The sequence below is a fragment of the Echiichthys vipera genome (assembly GCF_963691815.1).
Source record: "Echiichthys vipera genome assembly, chromosome: 3".
Classification (NCBI taxonomy): Eukaryota; Metazoa; Chordata; class Actinopteri; order Perciformes; family Trachinidae; genus Echiichthys; species Echiichthys vipera.
Window position 1 is genome coordinate 30,068,608 of NC_139828.1, and position 22,788 is coordinate 30,091,395.

Sequence of the window (22,788 nt, forward strand, 5' to 3'; positions counted from 1 at the left end):
CCCTGTTAAGTTCTTCCTGTATAACGGGCGGTCTCCTGGTATCTGACAACCAGATTGGGCTGCAGGTGCTGCCTCATGCTACCAGAACTGACAAGTACAGATCAGAAAACTAGAGAAGAATCAGCCAGAAAGGGTGACTAGGGACTAAAGGAGACTATTCCCTTTTTGGGGGCTGTCTTGCTTTGCATCACACCTGTTGTCACTTTAATTTGCACCAAAGCAGGTGAAATTGATTCACAATCACTTGTGCTTCCTAAATGGACAGATTGGTATCCCTGAATTTTAGTCTAGGGACATTTTACTGATCTGTCTTAAAGAAACAAATATCAAAATAAAGAATCATTCAAACTTGAATGTCCTTGATTGAAGAAGACTCAAGGGAGTGTTTTAATCTCATTGTGTCAGACTATCACTTTGAGAGGTATTGTATTACAGAGTTTTAAAGTTTAGAAAAACATTTTTAAAAGAAATGGCATTTTACATTATATCATGAAGGATATTCTCTTTGATGGAAAATCTCTTCAAGACTTCACAGATTCATTTTTCAACAACATCCCCTTTTAAGGCTTTGTGACACAATTGAGAAATTGAGAAATATCTGTGATCATTTTCAAAGTTTATATGTGGCTCTACTGAAACTGAGTCAGAAACTAAGGATGGTTATGAGCCGGTTTTGCAGCCTCTTCTTCATGAGCTCTGTGAACTTCAGTGCTATGGTGTATCACTTGACACTGAAGACCAATTCCATGTTCTCAAAGGCTCTATGATTTCTAATTTGTGCTGATAATATATCAGAAACTAAAGTGCTTGCTTTAGTCGAGGACGGATCTGTCATTAATGTTGGTGCCAACACAGCAACATCAGTAATAAAACTGAGGAAAGTGAGTGGACTCTTAGGACTCCTGACACGCACCATAGACAACTAGAAGTGCCAGTTGTGAAAAGGAGCCAAATGAACATCTGTGTAAAAGGGACAGCTGGCATGACAGGACCATTTGCTCACACACATTAGAATCAGAACTTTTCTGTTTACACTCTTTTGCTTCGGGACATGCTATTTAAAATCACACAGTGGTGCAGCATTTTTGCACTCTGCTAATTGAAGGCTGCTCAAATCCACACTGTAATGAACTCTTATCACATCAAGTAAATGAAGTGTCTTCACAATCAAACTGTTGTTATGTCAAACAAAAAGGAGAGGCTGGCTGAAAGATGGTCAATGTTGGAAAAGTCTTAACTTATTAGTTATTGCATATGGTAATAATTTAATTCCAGATATTTTACTAAAGACCACATAGATCAATAGAAGTTTAAAACAAATATAGAAGGGAAGGAAAGCATTGTACTGAAGCCCTGAAAGGCAAGGTGAATTTTTTTTCTTCGGACATTGTATCTCCTACGTAGGAGATAAACTTTGAGGCTTAATTAGTCTGTTTTGAAAGCATTGCCTGATGCACGGTACAGAGGAAAGTGAAAGTTCAGCAAAATGCAGCATAAACAACATGTTTTACCTTATAACGACAAATGTCTGTAAAACATAATGGAACTGTGCCGACTTGGATTACACAGTGTAGATATACTGTATTTATGCTGTATTCAAATACAGTATTTCCTACTACTGTAATTTCTGATTCTGATTCTGATGGCTACTTAATATCCACGTCAATGGAGGACCTTTGACCTTCCTAATGTGTATATGATGCACCGGGATGCAGGAAATGCAATATGTTAAATAAATGTAACAACTAATAGCAAGTTAAGTCCACACCTGGACATTATTTGTCTGATGTGTCTGGACATGACTGTTACACAGAAGGTCTGTGTGTTTTAACTGTAGCAGACTGCTGTTGTTTTCAGGGGATTTAAGAAGATAAACACAAAATCTACAGTAGGGGTTAGGGGTTCCGGTTAGGGTCTACATAAGCCTATTTGCCAGGAAATTTGGCATTGAATGTGGAAAAAAATAACAGACCGGGGAACATAGGACCCTTGCTGCGAAAAGCAGGGAATATAGGATCTGGGGAACATAGGTACGCTCACCTATAGAATACCAACACATCCACCTACTTCATGTATATAAAGCAGCCTATTACATTAAATGTTCCATATTCATACCCAAACCCTATGCATTCTGCAATTAGTCATGTTTACAATTTAATTGTCTTGTGTTCATAAAAACGAAATCTAATAACAAACTTATCCAATTATCAAAATATTCAAATCCAATTTACATCAAACTTCCAATGTGCGTTCTACACTTGATACAGGGCTACACAAAGCACGTTTCATATAGACTCTCTAGCCCAACACAGATGATGCAGGAAGTGCTGAAAAGTTGAGATAGGTCGCCTCGGCCCCCTGTGGCCACCGGAATCCGGCCGGCTCCCCCAACACGCACAAGGTGTGAGGGCCCATTCATCGCTGCTTGCAGCTTTAATTATTCATATTTTTATTGTTATTATCATTATTTTACTAATAATAATAATAATTATTATTATTATTGTTCTTATTATTATTATTATTATTATTATTATTATTATTATTATTATTATTATGTGTACCATTTACCTGTAAAATGAAAGCAATTACTCTTGTATTAGCTTCTTTTTGATTACTCAGAATTAAAGTATGCAAACCTACCAAGACAATATCATACCACTGTTCTATAGGATGTATTTATGTCTGCTGGTCTATGACTACAGATGTGGACTAATGTATTGAAACATGGGTAAATACATTGTTATCGAAGTCCATTACGATATGAAAGATAAATGTGTAGCATAATTGCTTGTGTACAGTACAGTTATTGTTGACTTTTCTTTTCATATGCAAGTGTGTCTTTATGCATTTGTATGTGAATTGGCTGCCTTCTTTTTTTTTTTTGCTGAATCTGAAAATGGCATTTAAGTGATACTATAAATTACACATGGGACAGCATATCTTTATTAAAGAAAAGTGTCACTAAGTTGCTCCATTATTTGGCTCAGCTACATTTTTAAACTACACTTAAGGTTTCATATTCAACATCTGTTTAAGGGGCATAGTGGTTTAACACGGCAAAAATGACCACCACTTTTAAATGGTAAAAAAAAAGAAGTTTTGCTGTATGAAGTCACAATCCTGTGAATTAATTCTTGTGCAGACAGAAACTGCAGAATATTCATAATCACACTGCAGGCTGGCCACATAGAGAAGATGATTTTATTAGATTCTAGAATGCATGTGCTTTCATTTGCATATTAATGAGGAAAAACAGTTTTGCTTGAAACTGCAAGAGCTCCATTATGTTCTAAGAGGCAGAGTTCATATTAATAGCAGCCATGATTTATGTGTGGATAAGTATGATGACATAGTGCTAGTTTTTAAATAATGCTAATTACCTTAATTACAGATCTTATTAGTTAGCTTGTTATGTTAAATGATTGTGGTTGATGAGGGATTAGGCAGCTTGAGCGTCTTGTTAGTCTTTAACCTGCATATTAACTTTGGCATTATGTAGACTATAGTATAGCAAACAAGAGTTTTGGAAAAATGTTGCCTTTATATTACATACAACTCTATCTTATTTGTAAAAGAAAAAGAAAAAAAAAAGATTTGGCTTCCCTGAAAGCAAATGTAGCAAGTTTTACAGAAATATTCATTTTAGTAATTCCCTATTTAAAGGCATGTGAAATGCCTTGACAAAAGCCAAATAACATAGCAGAGCTTCCATATTAATTAGGTTATTATATAGTTTGTTCAGTTGGGATCCAATTACTCATTCATTAACATATATTTTTTATTGTTCCAACAAGGCATTTATGGCTTACACAGAGGAGGCAAATTCCTGCAAATGTTTACTCTGTGATTATGAATGCACACGTGTACATATGCATATTGTGTACACAACCTACTGTAGAACTTGTGAAATATACCATATATATAATGCTTTATTTTTAATGGCTTATTTATAACTGGTAGCATGGGCTGTTGCTGTGTAAGTGATTGAATACCCATGTGGGGAGGGTTTTTATGCATGTGGAGGCAAGTGGTAAACCTCAAGGATGTAGGGAGTAAGAAATAGTATAGAAAGTAAGGAGGTGTGACTGGGTGTATAGAAAGGGGAGAATGTAGGACCATTGGGGGAGGTACAATAGGGAGGGTTTTGCTCATATACCCTGGATGTAGTAGTACTAGAGATGTTGTGGGACAGCCGTTGCAACTTTCCTGGTATGACCATATTCCAGCTAAATCCTATTGTGGTGGTATAAATACAACAAAGGCAACTCTGAATCTGTATGGAAGAACATCCCTGTCATGCCATGCTGTTTTTCCCAACCTGAGCAGAGTGCGTGCCTCCTACAAACCCATAATGTAATACGGTATAAACAGTGGTCATCTTTGATCGTCGTCTTAATCTTTGATTTCGATTTAGAATCAGCTAAGGCACATGTGATATCCATTTTTACATTTGAACTATGGACAATATCAAACGGATAAGGTTCTCTTTTACACATGTAACAGGACATTCTCTATTTCAGAGATGTTCTCAGCTTCTGGAAATACACAGTTTGATTTAGGGCTGCAAAGACGCATTTTCCTGTAACTGAACAACTTTAGTATCGTTTTGGCCGACCATCCACACGGAGCCTGAAAACGGTATTTTTTGTAACCAGATCCCAGAGTGGGAAGATTTGAAAACGCCCCCCGTGGCTTTGTCGTCAGGACGCCGAAACTGCATACTTTGTTAACAATGCAGTCATACCCCCACCTCTGGCCACTAACCCCTGCACCGTCACATAACAACAGCAGTGCTGCTGTGTGAGAGGAGAGAGACACGGACCCACAGACTGTTTACTGAACTGGACTCTGAGCCACATGCATGGGAATGAATTAGGACTATCACATATTTCTCCTTTTTCCCTGATGCTCTGAATAAGTTGCTAAATTGGTCACTAGTAGCTTTTTATAAATAAAGTTGCCAAGAAGGTCGCAAAAAGTGGTGAGACAGTGCCCACCTGTGAGTACATTCGTACGGGGAAGAGGCTCACAGCAGCACCCGCTGTTTGTTGAAGAGTGACTAAAGAGGGATTTGTGCATCAGAGTGTCCAAAACCTGGGTTGAGCATGCAGTTGGGAGGAATGACACCATGTTATTTCTGCTGCTCTCCAGAGTCTTCCTCTCTCCTTACTTGAAATCCAGCGCTCAGAAACAAACTCAGTTCTATAAATGAGGCTTGAGAGCAACTAGACTCACAGCTGCATCCCCCAGAAGAGGAAATGGTGACAAACTCTGCTCCAATGGCAACAGGTTGTCCATCAAGAAACTGATCTCCACTCCAGGTCTTCCCCTCTTCCTGTTACTGGTCATGAGTCTGATAGTGGATGACCCAATTTGTCCTTCTGCCTGACAGCAGAAGGCCAAAAGTAGTTTCTAATAAATGGCAGCACTTTATACTTCACACCTTCCCTCAAAGAGAAAAGTTCCCAACCTCTCAAAGCACTCTAAATCTAAGGCTGCCTCAGTAGAGATGTCAGCTATTGCCCAGAGGCTCCACACCTGGGGAGGGGTATATTATTATCCAACCTTAGATAAGGTGAATAAGGGTAAAAGCCAAATTGTGATTGTTGACAGTACCTTCAAATTTGACAAACAAATTAGTTAAGTTGTCAAAAGAAAATTTTTCCCACAAAGGCCTATCTCTACCCAAAACTATCTGAAGAGTAAATCACTCTTTATTCTGCTGTATTCCTTGTATGCAAGTGTAGAATAGTAATCTCTTTGTCGTCTACAGTTAGTAAAAAATGCAGCTGCTCGTCTTCTAACTGGAAAAAGAAAGTGTGACCACATAACAACTGAACTGGCCTCCCTCCACTGTCTTCCTTTCTGTTTCAGGACACATTTCAAAATGTTGTTGCTTGTTTTTAAGGTGTTAAATGGGCTACCATCACCATATCTAGCAGAACTCTTGCACCTTCACACTCCAGTTAGAGCACTAAAGTCGAATAGTCAGATACTGTTCCTAGATTCAGACACTAACAGCAGTACGGAGATTCTGCGGTTGCTTCCCCTATGATTGGAACAGACTACCTTTTCATATAAATATAACACAGAATAATTTAAGTCACTACTAAAGACCCACATCTAATTGTTGCCATTCAATTGAGTTAAGTTTGACACCTTGGCCTCATCAATTACTTTGCTATCATTATATTTATTGTTTTCTTATACATCTTACTGTTGTTTTGCTTTGTATTAATTTGTGTTGGTTGGTGCTGGTTGTGTGTTGAGAACTTTGGTCGAAAGTGGTTGTTTTAAATGTGCTATACAAATAATATTTGACTTGACTTCCCTTCCTCCTAGTTGGCTCAGTAGCCGATTATCATCTATACTATTAGTAAACTGTATAATACATCAGCAGTAAGATCCCTAGTAAGAAGACTGTATTGAGTAGTATTAAAAAAGTGTTTTTAAAAGACAGAAAACTCCACGTATGAAAGGTGGGGTGATGGAAGGGTCAAACAAACAGGACTTTCACCTTGCAGCTCTAAGTTTTCGTCCCTCATGAAACCAAAAGTCAACAGTGAAGATAACATTCTTGCATAACATTGAAATCACAATCTTTTCCTGAACCTAACCACCTAGTGTTGTTGCCTACACCTAATCAAGTGACCTTTGTTTGGTTTGAGTTCACAACAGTACTTCCAGAGCATGAGAAAAGAGCCTACTGCAGGCCCATTCTAACCCCTGCAAGGCTGATTATCCCTGATTATTGCCTTTCTTTTTTTTATGAACATATTTGATTTTTATCAAATCCCATCACAGTATATTCAAACAAAGAATTAAACAGTCAACTTAAAGCAAAGCTAACCCCCCACCCCAAAAAAAAAACACAAAAAGGGTAACAACATTACATAAATGGGACATTAAAATAGCTTAGCATCATATACACATTGCCGCTATTGTGTATAGATCCCCTTAAGAGTTACATAGTTTAACAAAGTTCACAGTTTTCAATGAAAGAAAAGGGCTCCAGGTCTCTTGAAATTTGGCTGATTTCTTTTTTATTGTGTATGTTAATTTTTCGAGGACAAGGCATGCTGATAGCTCTTTCAGCCAACGACGAAAGGTGATTATTTCCTTTCACTGGAGTATTAACGTTCTGATCAGGCGTCTTTAGGGATGGGAATGGAGGACTGATTCATATTACGAACTGTTAACAAATTGGGATCTGAAATGGATTCAGAGTTATCATTTCCTTTAACTGATGTTGGCAACAGTTGCACAATGCACAGTGCAAAAAAGTGACATAAAATTTACCCAGTGTTAAGACTCAGATAATTCCTGGCTTGTCTGCCTGCATGTGTCATCCAACCTCTATTTTCTCACACAATAACTCCTCTGCTCCCTCCAGTGGCTTCCTGTAGCTGCTCGCATCCGCTTCAAGACACTAGTACTTGCATACCGTGATATCAGCTGATAAAACCAAGCTTACATTCAGTTCATGATTAAACCCTACACCCCACAATTCCCGGACCACTCTACATCGGCCAATAAGCTTGCTGCTCCCTCACTGTGAGGAACACCTTGTCACTAGACTAAGTCTCTTCTGCCGCAGGCTAAAAATGCATCTCTTTTGACTGCACCTTGGCTAAGAAGATGATGGCTTATTTGAATTAAAAAAATACACTTACATCCTGCACTTGTATGTAGCCCTCTTTGCAGTAGTTTGGCTTATTTGAAGCTAACACACTTACTGAGTTCTGGCTGTTCTGGGTGTATACCCTCATGGTTGAATGCACTTATTAGAAGTCGCTTTGGATAGTAGCGTCAGCTAAATAAAATGTAATGAAATAACAGTTGTGGTTACGCTCAGAAAATCAATAAGAAATTATAAAGAATCGGAGTGATAAGCAGAATGATACCGCCACTGGTATCACTAAAATTGATTCCTATACCTAGGTGTCCTTCTGGTGCTTTTGTGATTCCAGCAACATTGATAAACCTTCTTCATCAACCATGTTGAATGGAATTAAAAGTACACCATTATAAAAACATGCAATCCTTGAATCAGCAGAATTGCAATAGAAATGCACCGCACCACCTTTTTCTCTTACTCTGGCTGATGGATGATGCAGGCCCAGCCGGGAGTAAATTGTGTTCCTTACAGCCTTTCGCCCCTTTTACCAGTTGTGAAGTTTGTTGCAGGACAGAGCACGTACAAACTAGAAACAGTTTGTACTATTTCTCACAACTGCAGCAACACCAGTTCTAGGTGTATGTGTGAGCCTTGTTCAGAGTTCAGAAGGCAGTTGCACTTATCAGTGTTGCCAGTGACTGCACTGATCTGATGACAACCCTTGACAGGGATAACCAAAGCCCATCAGGGGCTAAAGATTCTTAGTTACTCTGAGCAACAACTATATACTGTATGTCTCTAGAATTAAAAATTTTGAAAATGGTTCTTCACTACTGCACTGGAGAAAGATGGGAATTTATCCAAAAGACAGGAGAGGTGAAGAGATAAAAGGTGTAAAAAGAGAAGAAGACAGGGAAGAGGACAGGGGATGGGGTGAGGACAAGCACTTTACTGTAGCTGTGTTGAATAAGTCAGAGGCTTTTCCCACCAGCCTATCCTTGGAAGGCTTAAAAGTGAGCATTTATAAGGCATCAGTGAGCTTTTCAATCCAGTGATGTTGAGTCGCGTAATGAAGCCTGAGCCTTTACCCCAGCTTACCTTCCACTTTGTCACTTGGATCCAACTGACTTTAAAGCAAATTTCATTTGTTTTTTTACATGAATAATTTGTGTCAAGAAGAAAAGAAACAAATGTCTGGTATACCAGCAGGTGGAGAGTATAAATTATAAAGGAATCCATCATATACTATGAAGATCAAAGGGCAGATTGGACATACAATACAGTTTCTGGGTCTATTTGGTCCTGGTAATTTTCCTGAAAAGAATTGTGTAAATTATTTCTTCATGGGAATGAAGAAGAGGATATTTAGACACATTTTAAAAGAGTTTCTTAGAAAAGCCATGCAACATCTTAACAGAGAACTGGAGAGGTCAGCTTGTTAGAAGTTACATGAAGCTGTAAATAATTAAATTATTTACGAAAAGCATATTTTTATGCATACTGTATGCACATGATTTCATGGCCTTTTCTCCACAAAACAAGTACATAATGACATACCCTTTAAATGTAACTTTCTTAAGAATTTTAGATAAATTCTATGGTAAATTATTAGGAAATAAAACAGCCGAAATAAAGTAATTCTTTCTCAGACAAATTAGATAAAAGGGGTTCTTAGGGGTGATTGAACATCTACTTAAGTTTAACACCATGCTTTTAGACTGAGGCAGTAGATTGACTTTGGGAAGATATATGGAAAGTATTTTAAACAAAACGTTTTTCATTTGGTAAGTCAAGCGGAAGCACAATCCCGTTTAGTTGACATGTCAGCCACAGCCATTTTAATGTAAGCAGCATGGAGACAAGCAAACGGTATGAATATACTCTACATTTATAAAATATTTAAGAAGCATGACTAATGCCATTTATTTTTAGATGACTAAGAGCCCACAAAGTGTCCAAGAACACATTCTGCTGTTTATCAGGGGAATATATTGCAACAATCACTTACATGTTCTTATATGTCTTCAGAAGAGGTCTTCAGTACGTATGTGAACATATCTTTGTGTGAATAAATATTCAGTTACCTTACTTCCTCATTAAAAGCCTATTTATAGACAGCGAAAGCCACAGAACAAATCTTAATACATAACACTATGGTGTAAACATTAGGATGCTGAGCTATTAACCTTGTTAGTTTTGTGCTGACCCGAACATGTCGGCTTGGATTAACAGACTGTATTTACTACTGAACTGAGGATACTTAAGGCTCATTTATGCTTCCACTTTGTGTGTAAATAAAGACGTACGTTATCAGCGTTCTAAACATCATTGCCCTCATGCTTTCATGCGTCCTCTACATTGGAATGGACGTTGAGGTAAAGACCCTCTAGAGGGCATCGTTCAGATTGTTAAGTTGTAAGTTACTCCAATAAAGTTTTTAAAAAAAAATTGTTTTGACAACAAACATGCCGACGATGGAGGAGATAACGATCCTGCGTCTGTTGAGAAGGAGGCAAAATGGCAGGCAGCGTTGTAGACGGCGGTGGTCTGTGAGACACTTAAGACATTCCAGAGTGTGGACGGAGAATTCCACACATTGGTTATACAGATGAGAGAAATTGACAATGAACATCGCTTTCAGTATTTCAGGATGTCCGTCGGGGCTTTTGATGACTTGCTCGCTCAGGCTATTCACAGCACTTTTTTGTGTACAGTTCCCCACACTGCCCCCATGATTTGAAGGCTCTGTCCGTATCCGTATGTGTCTCTTACTTAGAGCATAAATGAGCCTTTAAACCCAATCCCATTTCACCCCTTAGTCGTACCCCTTCATTTTGCATGTTCACGTGAGGAGGTATCTCAATTTCCCTCTGGCATCGAGGGCTAAAGGGGAGGGCTAGATAGCTCTCCAAACCGAGAGTTTTCAGATCCACACATTTCAAACGGGGGTTTATAGGATATGATTCATTATTACATAGAATCCACGGCTGCACTGCAACTGCAATCCACATACCTGCTTTAGATAGCATGTTCATTCATTCATTCATCTTCAACCGCTTGTCCCTATCGGGGTCGTGGGGGGGCTGGAGCCAATCCCAGCTGACCTAGGGCGTTAGGCGGGGTACACCCTGGACAGGACGTCTATTACAGGGCACATAGAGACAAACAGAGACAGACAACCATTCACACTCACATTCACAGAGTCATCAATTAACCTAACGTGCATGTCTTTGGACTTTGGGAGCAAGCCGGAGAACCCGAAGAAAACCCACGCAGCCACGGGGAGAACATGCCAACTCCACACAGAAGGGCCCCAGCCTGGATTCGAACGAGGAATCCTCCTGCTTTGAGGTGACAGTGCTAACCACCATACCACCGTGCCACCCCTTAGATAGAATGTTGTGCAAGAAAAATATCAAACTTTTTTGTACTCTGTACTACATATCATAGACTGGTCCACCAGCCCTCCCAGGCATTGAATACATTTTCTGACAAGTCTTCACTTTGCTGCTGACATGCACAAAAGGATGCTAATAGCCCACCTCAGGCGTTGACAGATGACGACACGTTGCGTTCGCTTATGGAAAGTCGTACGTAATGACGTATCACGTTGAAAGGGGTGTCCCATTTTGTAGGGGTAGATTTTCAACCCTTACCCGTTGTAACACTGTTTCAAGGGGCAAAGGATAGGGAAAGGGTAGGGGTACAAATGACAAATGGGATTGGGCCTCAGACTTGCCGAATGGTGATGCGCTCACTTACTCAAGTACTACACAGCAAAGTGCAGTTGAAAGCCGCTGCGAACGTTTAGCTTAGTCAGTAACAACCAAACATTGAACTTAACTGAGCAAAAGGATTTCTGATTTTCTCCTCTAGTCCATGCAGCTGTGACCAAATTGTCCTGTGGCTCTACAGGGAGACTGGTCTCACGCTTCACTCGATGAGTAACACCCTCTGGTGAATGAGAACGATGCCAGGTTTTTTTTTAAACCTCATAGATGTTGGTGTCATCTGGGATGCTGTTTGTGTATTTTCTCAGTGTGTTCTTTACAAGTCCTAAAGCTCTTATGATAACTGGGTCTGTCTCTGGTGTCACGTTCTGCCTTCCATTCCCATTCTTCATAACTGGTTATTTTCTTTCATATATCGTAAAAAATAACATGTGTCCTGATTTATGTATCAGGCGGGCTAAAACATTCCAATGTACTCCTAAACCTCATCTTAAAAGCAAACAAAATAAAACTGGGTCTGATTTTGTTTGCAGAATGTTCTCTCCCAATACAAAAATAGAACATGCACAGCACATATTCAGAAGACACATTACAACACATTAAGGGATTATGAAAAACTGCCCTATAAAAAGAAGGTCACAGGATCAAACAACACCATACAGTAGCAACCTTGTCCAACAGCCATGAGTTTGATAGAAACTCAGTGTAGTAACGATCGCTTATACTGTATGTAGTCATCCATCTAAACAAGTATCCAGTTAAGGTCCTAAGCTGTGTACATGAACCTTTGATTCACTGTGACTGAGCAGCTGTGCAACCATGAATAGGCATGTTAACAAAATATTATAATCCGCTTTCCTCTGCTTATTAACTACTTCTCACTGGAAGTTACTGTTTATAAACCCCCCTTCAACTGCCAGTAGCTCCTCACAGGATGCTGATTGGTCCAAACTGTTGGTGGTTCTGACGTACATTTAGCCATTGGTGATTACTGACATACTTCTGAAATAAAAAGATGATAAAAAATAAACTGCTTCTGTTTTAACAAGATGAATTGATCGCCACTGTTCTAACAACGTTGCATGCTATCCCCTTTTTAAACCCTCCCCCTTCCAAAACAACACATCATACCACAAATAATCAGGAGGAATGAGGGGGGGCATTTATGTATTCCTTAAATTGCGACAGGAGGATTTGGAAGGAAATAAGTGTGCAGCCATTATAACAGAATGCAGAATGTGTGAAATGTGTACTCCAATCGGCATATAGCAATATTACATAAACATGGGCCTGTGAATGTTCTCATTCGTCAAGGTCATTGTTATCCTCTAAACAATTTCAGTCAAAAGCAACTGGACTGGTTATTTGTCTAGGAAGACGTTTCACCTCTTATCCAAGAGGCTTCATCAGTTTATGTACCATCTGACCAGGCTGGGACTGGTCCAACTAGCTGGTGTGAGATCCAGGTATTTAACCTCTCACAAGGCCGATGATGTCACTGAAACCTTTTGTGCTCCAAGTGCCAACGCCCGTCGTTAGAGTGGCAGTCGTTGGTTTCGACTTCGTTAGTGCTCTATTGAGTCTGAACGACAGTCGTTGGGGTTACAGGAGGCCGTTTGTGAACAGTTGTTTTTTGAGGTTAGATTGTTGAATCTCCTAGGAAGGGATGAAAGGGCAGCATTGTAAATTGGAGATAAGTGGTGTCTCAACCCTTCTCCTCTGTTTAGCGATGGTTTCTCTACTTTTAGATAGATGGCTTCTTTTACTCCTCTTTCAAACCATCTGTCCTCTCTTTCCAAGATTTGGACATTGTTGTCATCAAAGGAGTGGGCTTTCTCCTTGAGGTGTAAGTGGACAGAGGAGTCCAGGCCTGATGAGTTAGCTCTCCTGTGTTGGGCCATGCGTTTATGCAGTGGTTGTTTTGTCTCTCCAATGTAGAGCTCGTTGCATTCCTCGTTGCATTGGACAGCATAAACCAGATTGCTTTTGTGGGTGTGTGGTGTTCTGTCCTTGGGATGTACTAGTTTCTGTCTGAGTGTGTTACTGGGTTTGAAATACACATGGATGCAGTGTTTGTTGTTTTCTTTTTCTTTCTCAACCACTTTGGTTTTCTTTCTGGTAGCAGCTGCCGTTTTCACAAAGGTCCAGCTGGGGTAGCTGGATGAGAGGTGCCAGCCTGGTCAGATGCGTACATGAACTGATGAAGGCTCTTGGATGAGAGGTGAAACGTCTTCCTAGACAAATAACCAGTCCAGTTGCTTTTGACTGAAATTGTTTTGAGGATACATAAAACATGCATTGTCACATTCTCTTCCTCTGGCCCACATTAAGAAAATAATGCTATTTTCTTTACTTAATCTATCTGTCTTTGTGTGTGTGTGTGTGTGTGTGTGTGTGTGTGTGTGTGTGTGTGTGTGTGTGTGTGTGTGTGTGTGTGCGTGCGTGTGTCAGAGCATAGTTTCCGCAGAACCAGCAAAACAGTTAGACCAACAGCAGGACATATTAGCCCGGTATACTTGTTCTGGGCCGCCAACCATCCATCACAAACGCCATATTTAATTGTCTGAAAGCCATGTTTAGATCCAGCAAACTGCCGCTTAATTCAAGGCAGCGTGCAGGAACGGAGCTAGGAAATAATCTGGTGATGGATGACTGTGACCCTCCTTTGGGTAGACTCCGACGAGTGGACAGCTGGATGGATCGAGCAAAGCGGAGAAAGGAAAACGAGGCGAGAGGGAGGCAGAGAAAAGAGGAGGAAAACTTGGTATTCAGAGAATCACTCCAACTTTTCATCTGCCCTCAGGCCGGCAGGGGCTCAAGGGAATAACAAGTGTCTCCTTCAACCCCTTTCTCTGTTCCCAGGATACAAAGTTTTAGAAGTACAACCCTCTAAAAATAGTGTGACTGTCTTTCTTTGCTTATGTGTGTCTGCTGGCGCGTATGGGCGGACTACATGCATAATGACTTCCATTAACCTTCACACTCCTTAAGGATAGCAAAAGACTAACAGTGCGTCTAGCATGACGCATACCATGCTGAAGGTTTTCACAGTTTCTGCTCCGAGTTTGCTGGCGTGGTCTTAAATACGTGTAATGTATAATGTGCGTGAACTACCTCTTGTCTGACAGAGATGGCCTAAGGCGCCCTACTGGGAATGTTTTTCCTTCAGTTTTGTTTTAGGGAAAATTATCCTCTCGAGTATGACCCATTCCAATCTAGAGAACATACAGTTTTTATTTTGTAACATATATTCGTGCTATATAAAGTGCTGGATTCAAACACATTTTATTGTCTTTCTTTCTTTCTAAGATATTGGTTTAACATGTGTAAATTTGTAAGAACATGATTCCAATAACTCATTCAACTTTGAATTTAAAGTTGTGCTTTCTTCACTAATAAACAAGTTCAGGGTGGTAACACTAGACTGTATGAAATATTCTCTGTGACATCACCTATAGGGCTCTGACGAGCCAAAATAAAGCTTTAAAGGAGCAACAAGCGGAAATGCATTATTTCCAGACTGAAGGAATCAAAAAATTGCTACGTGAAGAACAAGAGGTGTAATTTCAACTGGAGTATAGGATAATGTCACAAATCTGCTCTCTGTGTTGATCTCCAGCCTCATGTTTACAAGCCGGTCCGGCCGCACGTCCATGTGCGTTCATGTGAAGCGCTGCCTCCTCCCTCCTCTGGGAGCACTTGGCCCCCTTTCTCCCTATAAAACACATCAGCCAGTGAGTAGTGGTGGTGGCAGTGGCAGCATTTTCAAACTGAAATGGCAGACAGCATAACGAAACGTTCAAATGAAGACAAGCAGGACCCGACATTGCCTCAAGAAAAACAATGGTCGTTGGCAAAGAAGTTGTAAGATAAAGAAAGGGATAAAATCTGAATCAACATTGGCCTTGCGTTTCCGAGGTAGAGAGCGCTTTTCGAGCTAAAGGGGCTGCAGAGTGATTCAGAGCTGGCTCTGGTAACAACATAAAGTAAAATGTCTGCTTTAATTAGTGTAACAGGCACATGTCGCTATATTACTTGGGTATGTAGCATGGGTTATTGTCCATAGCTGGAGTTGTTAGCAGCTCGGTATGGTTGTGTTCAGTGTGTGTTTGTGTGGGTGACGCTTTTTGCTCCTTTAAATAGGTTCCCAGTGGATCTGGAGGTCGCCATCTTGGCTGTAACTGACTGTGCCTACTTCGAGCTAATCCAAAAAAAGCTCATTGGGGCCAAATGAATCCTGTCTCTAAGCTAGCAAAGACAAACAAGTTAGATTAAGAAGCTAGCTTGAAGTCGCCAGATTCCACACATCACTACAGCAACAGTCCACAAAGTTTTGAGAAGGTTTGAGAGAAGTCCATACGGACTGAAATTTAACTCTTTGAGAATAAAAAGGCCAAGAGTGGTTATTGTTTACATTTTCATGTATAAAACGATCTAAAATAAAAACCATAATAGCTAGAGCATTAATTATTTTTGCAGCAGAAAGCGCTGTCATCACGTTACATGATGCCTGGTGCAAAACCAAGCCCCCACCATAGCAACTTCCTCGTTGATCCAATAAAGAAGTACCAAAAACTGCAGTTCTACGAGTGTCCAGTAGGAGTAGTTTGCACAATAGAGCAGTTTCTCATTGAGCCCCATGTTAAACAATTTTTACATCATAATTAAACCTATTTAGGGCTTTTTTACAAAAAAAAAAAACAATTCTAGTCTGTATGTTTAGGTCACATCTTAGGTCATATCTCCATGACAACACTTAGTTATAGGGTGAATTTTTACCACGCTAGTTTTTATTTTATTGGAGGTTAAAGTTTATGAATAATTAGTGGCACAGCCTCTTGAGTGACAGCTAACCTCTGGCCCTCACTTCTCCTCGGAGGCTAGCTGTCAGGATTAGCATGCTAACTCCGTTACCTTGACCTGGACTGCAGTCATTCGTGTGGTGGTGTCACAATGAGTGACAAGATGGTTTGCTCTTCGATCAACTGTACAAATAGATGGTTTAGTAACACACCAATTTAACGTTAGCTTTGTTATGCTAATTAAACCATGCACCATGACCAATACAGCCTGCTATCTATGACAAATACACTAGATGCTAATCTGGAGCAGCGGGAGGATTTGGGCCGCGAGGGTCGGTGTTTCACAGTCTATGGACATGGTACTGTGTTGAATATCAGTTTAAATCATAGATCATAAATGCTGGTTGTACTCCGATTCCCGTTTATCTAGTAGCATGTGCTGTTAGCTTAGCTACCGGGCAGTGGAGCAATGTGAGCTAATGTGACTAGTTCTGTAAACATCACCCAGACGGTCGTATCTCCCTCCATAAAACGTCACATCAATGCCCTTTATTGGTAAAAGGAAATGAGGAGGAGTCAAAGTCCAACAAGATGGCAGCTCCAAGAGGAAAATATGATTGGATCAAGTTGAAAGAACGGGCCCGGACCGAGAGGCTACGTCCATTTTTTATAGTCTATGTGCAAAATGCAACACTTATTAAACCCTGTAATGGTTGTGGGAGATTGTTGTTTACATAATGCTCTATAAAAGGATCTAAAGAAAAGTATAACAGATTATGCATTCCTTTTATAGCAGAAAGCTCAGGCTTCTGTCTTTAACACTATTATGTTGTACGCTAATATCTAGAGGATTCATTCTTTTTACAGCAGAAGAAGGCTGTCTCTCCTGTGACCACAGTAAACAATTATGATGTCATCAAATTTGTGGTGACTGATGCAATTGCAGATTAAATTATCAAAACACCCTTACACTCTACTCATAAAATGATCATATCTTAAAAACTAATAACAGCTTATAGATCAAATAACTTATAGAGTTTTAAGATATATTCTCTTTATGGGTAGTGACAAAAAAATTAAAGTAATCATGGTTTTCACGTATTTCCAATGCACTGTAGCAGAACGCCTGAATGTTTTTTTTAATTTAATGGTTAGGTTCGTATTGAAAGGGCAATCCTCACATGGATAAATTAATAATATAAATCATAAATAAAAGGCATTAAAAATCACCGGACAGAAGGATCACAATTATACAATCAATAATCAGATCTACAATGCAAACTCAGTTTAAATCAATATTACACAATGAGCTACACTCATCATCAGAAAAATGTATTTTAAATAATGGTCCCAAAGGTCCAAATAATGTTCCTCAACAGAAACAGTCCAAAATTAAATCAAAATTCACTTTTTGGTTTCAAGCACAACAAAATAAAGAAAGAATTTCAGTTTGTTTATTTCTGTTTTAGTTGTTTGTTTGTAGGAGTGAATCATCTTCTCAAACAAAACAATAAAGGATCTCTAATAAGTTTCGTTTTTTCTTTGTGTGGAGCATCTTCCCAAACAATTTAACAAACGATCTTTGAACACATGAATCTCCAACCTGCCAGAGTTTTCTGAGAATTGGAAACATGCAACCACGTAGAGACAGAATTTACATTCTGTTGTGCAAATAAGATCAATAACATGAGGGTGTTAAGTTTGTTTACTAAAAAGACAAGGTATAGAGCTGTTCCATAGGAAAGGGATCCTTAAATAACTCACAAGAAACACTGTAATTTAAACGGGTGAGTTATAAAACAAATTCACCTTGTACAGTTGTCATATATTGTGAAATTATCCATAGAGACCTCAACAGTTTTTTGTACCAGGCTTTATTTCAACCCAGGATCACATCAAAGAGTTCCATAGATAAGTTGTTCCACCTCGCAAAGCACGAGCGTCGCATTTTATCAAGGCCAAGTGTGAAATAGATTAGTTGGAGTAGAAAAAAAGCCTGAAGTCCACTGCGAAATATGGCCAACTTTTTAGTGCAACAACTGTTCGTGCTATTCCTCTATTCATTTAGATGGGCGAAATAATCTTCACGCTTTGGTAAGGCGAACTGTGACACTCATGACGTGTTAAACGTGACACACTTTGCGAGGTGGACCAACGTATCTATTGCACGCTGTGGTGTGATACCGGGCTGTTTATTTCTGCTGTATGGTTGGGCACTTTAACATGGGCTCTATGGGGATATGCTCTGCTTTGGAGCCAGCCTCAAGTGGCCACTGGATGAACTACAGTTTTTGTCAAGAGTCTAATCCTTATATTAAAGGTAGTTTACATTTTTATTTTTGTAGTTTTAACAATTATTTTGGTTATGATTACGTGGTTATCACCACAGTAATTGCAGTCTTGGAAAAGTCGTATGAAAAGAGTGTTTTTTTCTAACTGGGGTGCTCGCCCCTCTAAAAGGGGTTTGGAGTTACAAAAGTGGGAGTGCCATTAAGGTTTAGCTGAATGTTTTGGAACAACACCAAGGCATGACAAACACGACTGTCAACAGTTAATGCTAAGCAAATTCCAAGTGCTTCATATACCACAAGTACTAATTAAGGCTCGATGCACTCTGTTGGGTAAAATGTTACTCCAGCTTGTAATTATGTAACGTCAGCCTCACCTGCAGTGGCATTTCCATCTTAAAAAACAATCTTAAAATTTGCTCCAAGCTTTAGAGTAATTTTGAAAGCTTATATCACTGTGAAAAGGTTTCAAGTTTCAACTATGCTTAAGAAGAAGAAGAATTACTTTATTTATCCCGCAACGGGGAAATTTGATTTTTTCACTCTATTGTTTTTAATCATGTTATACAGGCCCGAAATACACACACAGGACCTATATACATGCAATTAATGGAGAGATGTTAGAGCGAGGGGGCTGCCAGTGACCAGCGCCCCAAGCAGTTGGGAGTTTGGTGCCTTGCTCAACAGCACCTCGGCATTGCCCAGGAGATGAACTGGCACCTCTCCAGCCACCAGTCCACGCTCCATTCATGGTCCACACAGGGACTCAAACCAGCAACCCTCCGGTTCCCAGCCAAGACACCTATGGACTGAGCTACTGCCGCCCCCGACGGCATTAAATACTAAATAAATTGCTGAGGAGTGAGTGCAGGAGTATACAGTTTGCAGCAGATTTATGTGGATCAGATAAAGTATATAATGAGCGTATGGATATAAGACATTTGTCTTCAAATAGGCTTTAGACAATGCCTTAAACTTTGTGTTTTTAAAACAACAGTGTTGGAATGGGTTTATGAAGAAGTTAAAGATAAATGTTAAGGACATATCTACATGCCATAGAGTGGCAGATGAAAAGCCTTTCCACCCCAGCTGTCATCCCAGTTTGGACAATCTACTTAAAAAAATATAAATAATAAGTTGTGCCTGGTTGGAGTAGAGTAAACATCTGATGTGCAAATGCAGCAAGAGATGAGGCTCCCCACCCAAGCTGTGCAACCTCACCTCTCCTGGGCCACACACAATGACTGCTAATGCCTTTTCTTCCTGTTAAATATGTGTATGGTTGCCAGCTTCTACTATGTACAGAAGGGCAGCAGATGGATAGTGGCAGGTTGTTTTGTTGAAGTGTGTTTTGTAACTTGTGTTTGATTGTGTGAGGGACGGATTGAACCTGACTTAACCCAAATTCAGCAGTTCTCACTACAAACCACACCGAAACTGCTCATTTTGAAGACAACATGTCCATATTTAAGATCAGTCATACAAGTGCAACATACAAAAGCAGTTAAAAAAGCACTATAGGACTCGCTCCCAGCCCCAAACAAAGACACATAGACCTAAGTTAGTTCATTCAAAGCTTAGTACCTGAGTTTGCACTTTCACCACATTTTCAAATTCAATTTCAATCCGTCTATTTCTCTTGTCAAATGTAAAAAAAGTTACAAAAATAATTTAACACATAATTGTAAGAGTATTTAATAAACTGTTGTGGATGCATTTTAGGCCAAGTGATGGGCTTATGTAAAAAATAAATCTAATGATTTGGGGGGAAAACCCAATGAATTCATACATATTGCATTTCCCTTCAATGCTTTACTCATGCCAAAATAATGTAATGTTTTTTAGGTAACACTTCTTCATTTGTGGGCTTTTCCAAGCCAACTGATTGTTTGCAAATAAATCTTATATATAAATGTTTTTGCCACCCCTTAAAATCTGTGGTATCCCATGAGTATTTATCTAGAACTATTCCTGTTTATGCCACAAATCAATTTGATATTCTATCAGAAAACACAAGTATGATTTAAATCTGCATCATTGTCTGACTTGGTGAAAATAACAGCTCTGAGGCACCGCCTTGAAATGTGGTTCCCCAAGCAGTAACTTTTAAAGACACAACCTCTGGCTATGACCTTTACTGATGACCCTTCGGTAGCCTGTGGCTGGACACTTTGACTTTTTTTTCAAGATTACTTTTATGGCTTTTGTTATAGAGGGGAATGATAGGAAATGAGGGAGGGAGAGATGGGTATGACATGCAGCAAAGGGCTGCAGGTCGGGGCCAAACGAGGGCTGCTGCAAAGAACTCAGCCTACTTGGGGCGAACACTGCACTGGGTCAGCTCGAGGTTACCCTGAGACTTAGACGATCTGACAATATGAAGGTGATGAGGTGGAGTAAGAGCATGGTAAGAGTGCAGCAGCCAGGAGATTGAAGTAACCTTTGGTCTCTGAATACAGGACAATGGTACAATACCTGCAGACTTCCAACAGCAGAGTAGGCTGCATAGGAGAGCTGCTGCTTCGACAGGTCATTTGGTCCGCGCTGGTCACAGGGAATTCCGTTTGGCAGAAAACACCGGTGACTTGACCTGTCAGTGATGGTGTTGGGTGTGGAACCAGGTAGGCTGAGCAAAACTGTGTGATTGGACAGATGGACATCAGTCAAACCAAGTCCCACCCACTGCCTGTACAGGTACCTGGCTGTGGCTTCCTCGCTGTCATCTGATAGGCTGGAGAAAGACCTAGAAGCAGCAGACAAAGAGAAGTGTGCGTTATATAATGCAATACAACACTATGGATTATTTACTGAGCTCAAAATGACCTATTTTTACAGCACTGTATTGACTTGTTGCTGATGTCCAGTACGAGGAACCAATAGCCTTGTATTTCTATAAATCACCAAAATGTATAAAATCCCCGGATCCAGGACTTTTACAATATGTGCTCTAGTATTTTGAAAGTTATCTTTAAGAGTTCTTGTCCAGACCTCATTAATAACACCATGTTTTTGTCGTTTGTTTTGTAAATTCTAAGGCCTGACCTTGAAATGGCAATTTAATGCTAATGTAATTGAATCAACTGCTGCAGCAATTTCTTCTGAAAATCTACCACATGCATTAGCTCCCTTCCACTATACATATAGCCTACTAATGACTTTAAGATGGTCATACTGTCCTATAACTATGCTCTACTCAACATTCAGCACATTAATATAGCAGTGAACAACTGTTGTGTAGAATTTAGTGGAGTAATGGCTCAGGTCCTGAGCAGAGAATGTTTTGATAGCCAGTCTGGCCACTTGTGGCCTTTTCTTTGTTTTACATATTAAGAAATGGTCTGTGAGAGCCGTGTGGAGGCAAACCCAGCCCACTTTTTTTGTTACAGCTCCTTTCACATTAGGTGTTTTGACAGCATGCCGGCAATTTGGCTGCCTTTTTGATCCAGCTTGGTCCACGTATTCAGAAAGATCGCAGCATATTGATGGCCTGATATGGCACCCCAATCGAACCCTACACATATCAGCGGCCCAATTCACATGTAAATACAGTTTTGCGCCGTTGATGACGTAAACTGTTGTGCGACCCACAGATGGGAGTAATAAAAGTAGAGAACAGCTGACTGCAGAAATGAGAGACAGCAAGTCATCACCTGGTCACCCCTTCCATCGCAACAGTAAAATATCAACCATAAAAAACGCACATAACCGTACATAACCTCCCATGGCCGCACATTACCTTACATAACCTATTTTTTAAAACTTTAACCTATTTAAAACTTTTTCTGCATTTTTTTTCATTGGTTTGAAAATGACACTGGTGTTACAGGGCTAATTCCGACGCATATGTTGTACGTCTCACGTTGACACGAATATTACGCCTCGATTTCATGTAGACAGGATGTCAAATTGCCTCCTCTGCAGGGCCAATAATTTTTTCTTTAACCTAACCACCTTGTTTTGCTGCCTAAACCTGACCAACTCCAAGAGGGTTAAAAAGGGATGGAAAGGGGTCCTGAACAAACTAACCTACTGGTAGGTAAAGCAGGCCCTTCATTCAATGGAATAAAAACTTCCAGTAAAATGTCATTTAGATGTTATGTCGGTTGGAGCTAAAGTAATGTGTAGCGGCTAGTCTGAAGCAGAGCTGTTGAGCAGGCTACATAGGTCTGTTAAGCGTGCTTCTTTATTTATTTTTCCCACACCTGCAGAGGTTTTTCATTTTCAAACTTGCAGTCTTGAGTCCCTTTATACAACTTTTGTTAAAATACTGTCATGCATATAATGCGTGCAGTTCCCCTTTAAAGTCATAATCTGTAAGAATTGAGATACCTTGTTTCTAGTAGCCTCTA

General features: G+C 39.9%; 1 protein-coding gene across 1 annotated transcript in view; it reads right to left on the reverse strand.

Annotated features, from left to right (window-relative positions):
* Positions 1 to 22,788, reverse strand: part of naaladl2 (N-acetylated alpha-linked acidic dipeptidase like 2) — a gene marked incomplete at its 3' end in the record, with an annotated part of 492,390 nt that overhangs the window by 338,400 nt on the left and 131,202 nt on the right. Inside the window, exon 4 of the mRNA XM_083911485.1 lies at positions 20,915 to 21,182. Coding sequence (XP_083767611.1) covers positions 20,915 to 21,182 — 268 coding nt within the window. The remainder of the gene's footprint in view (positions 1 to 20,914; positions 21,183 to 22,788) is intronic.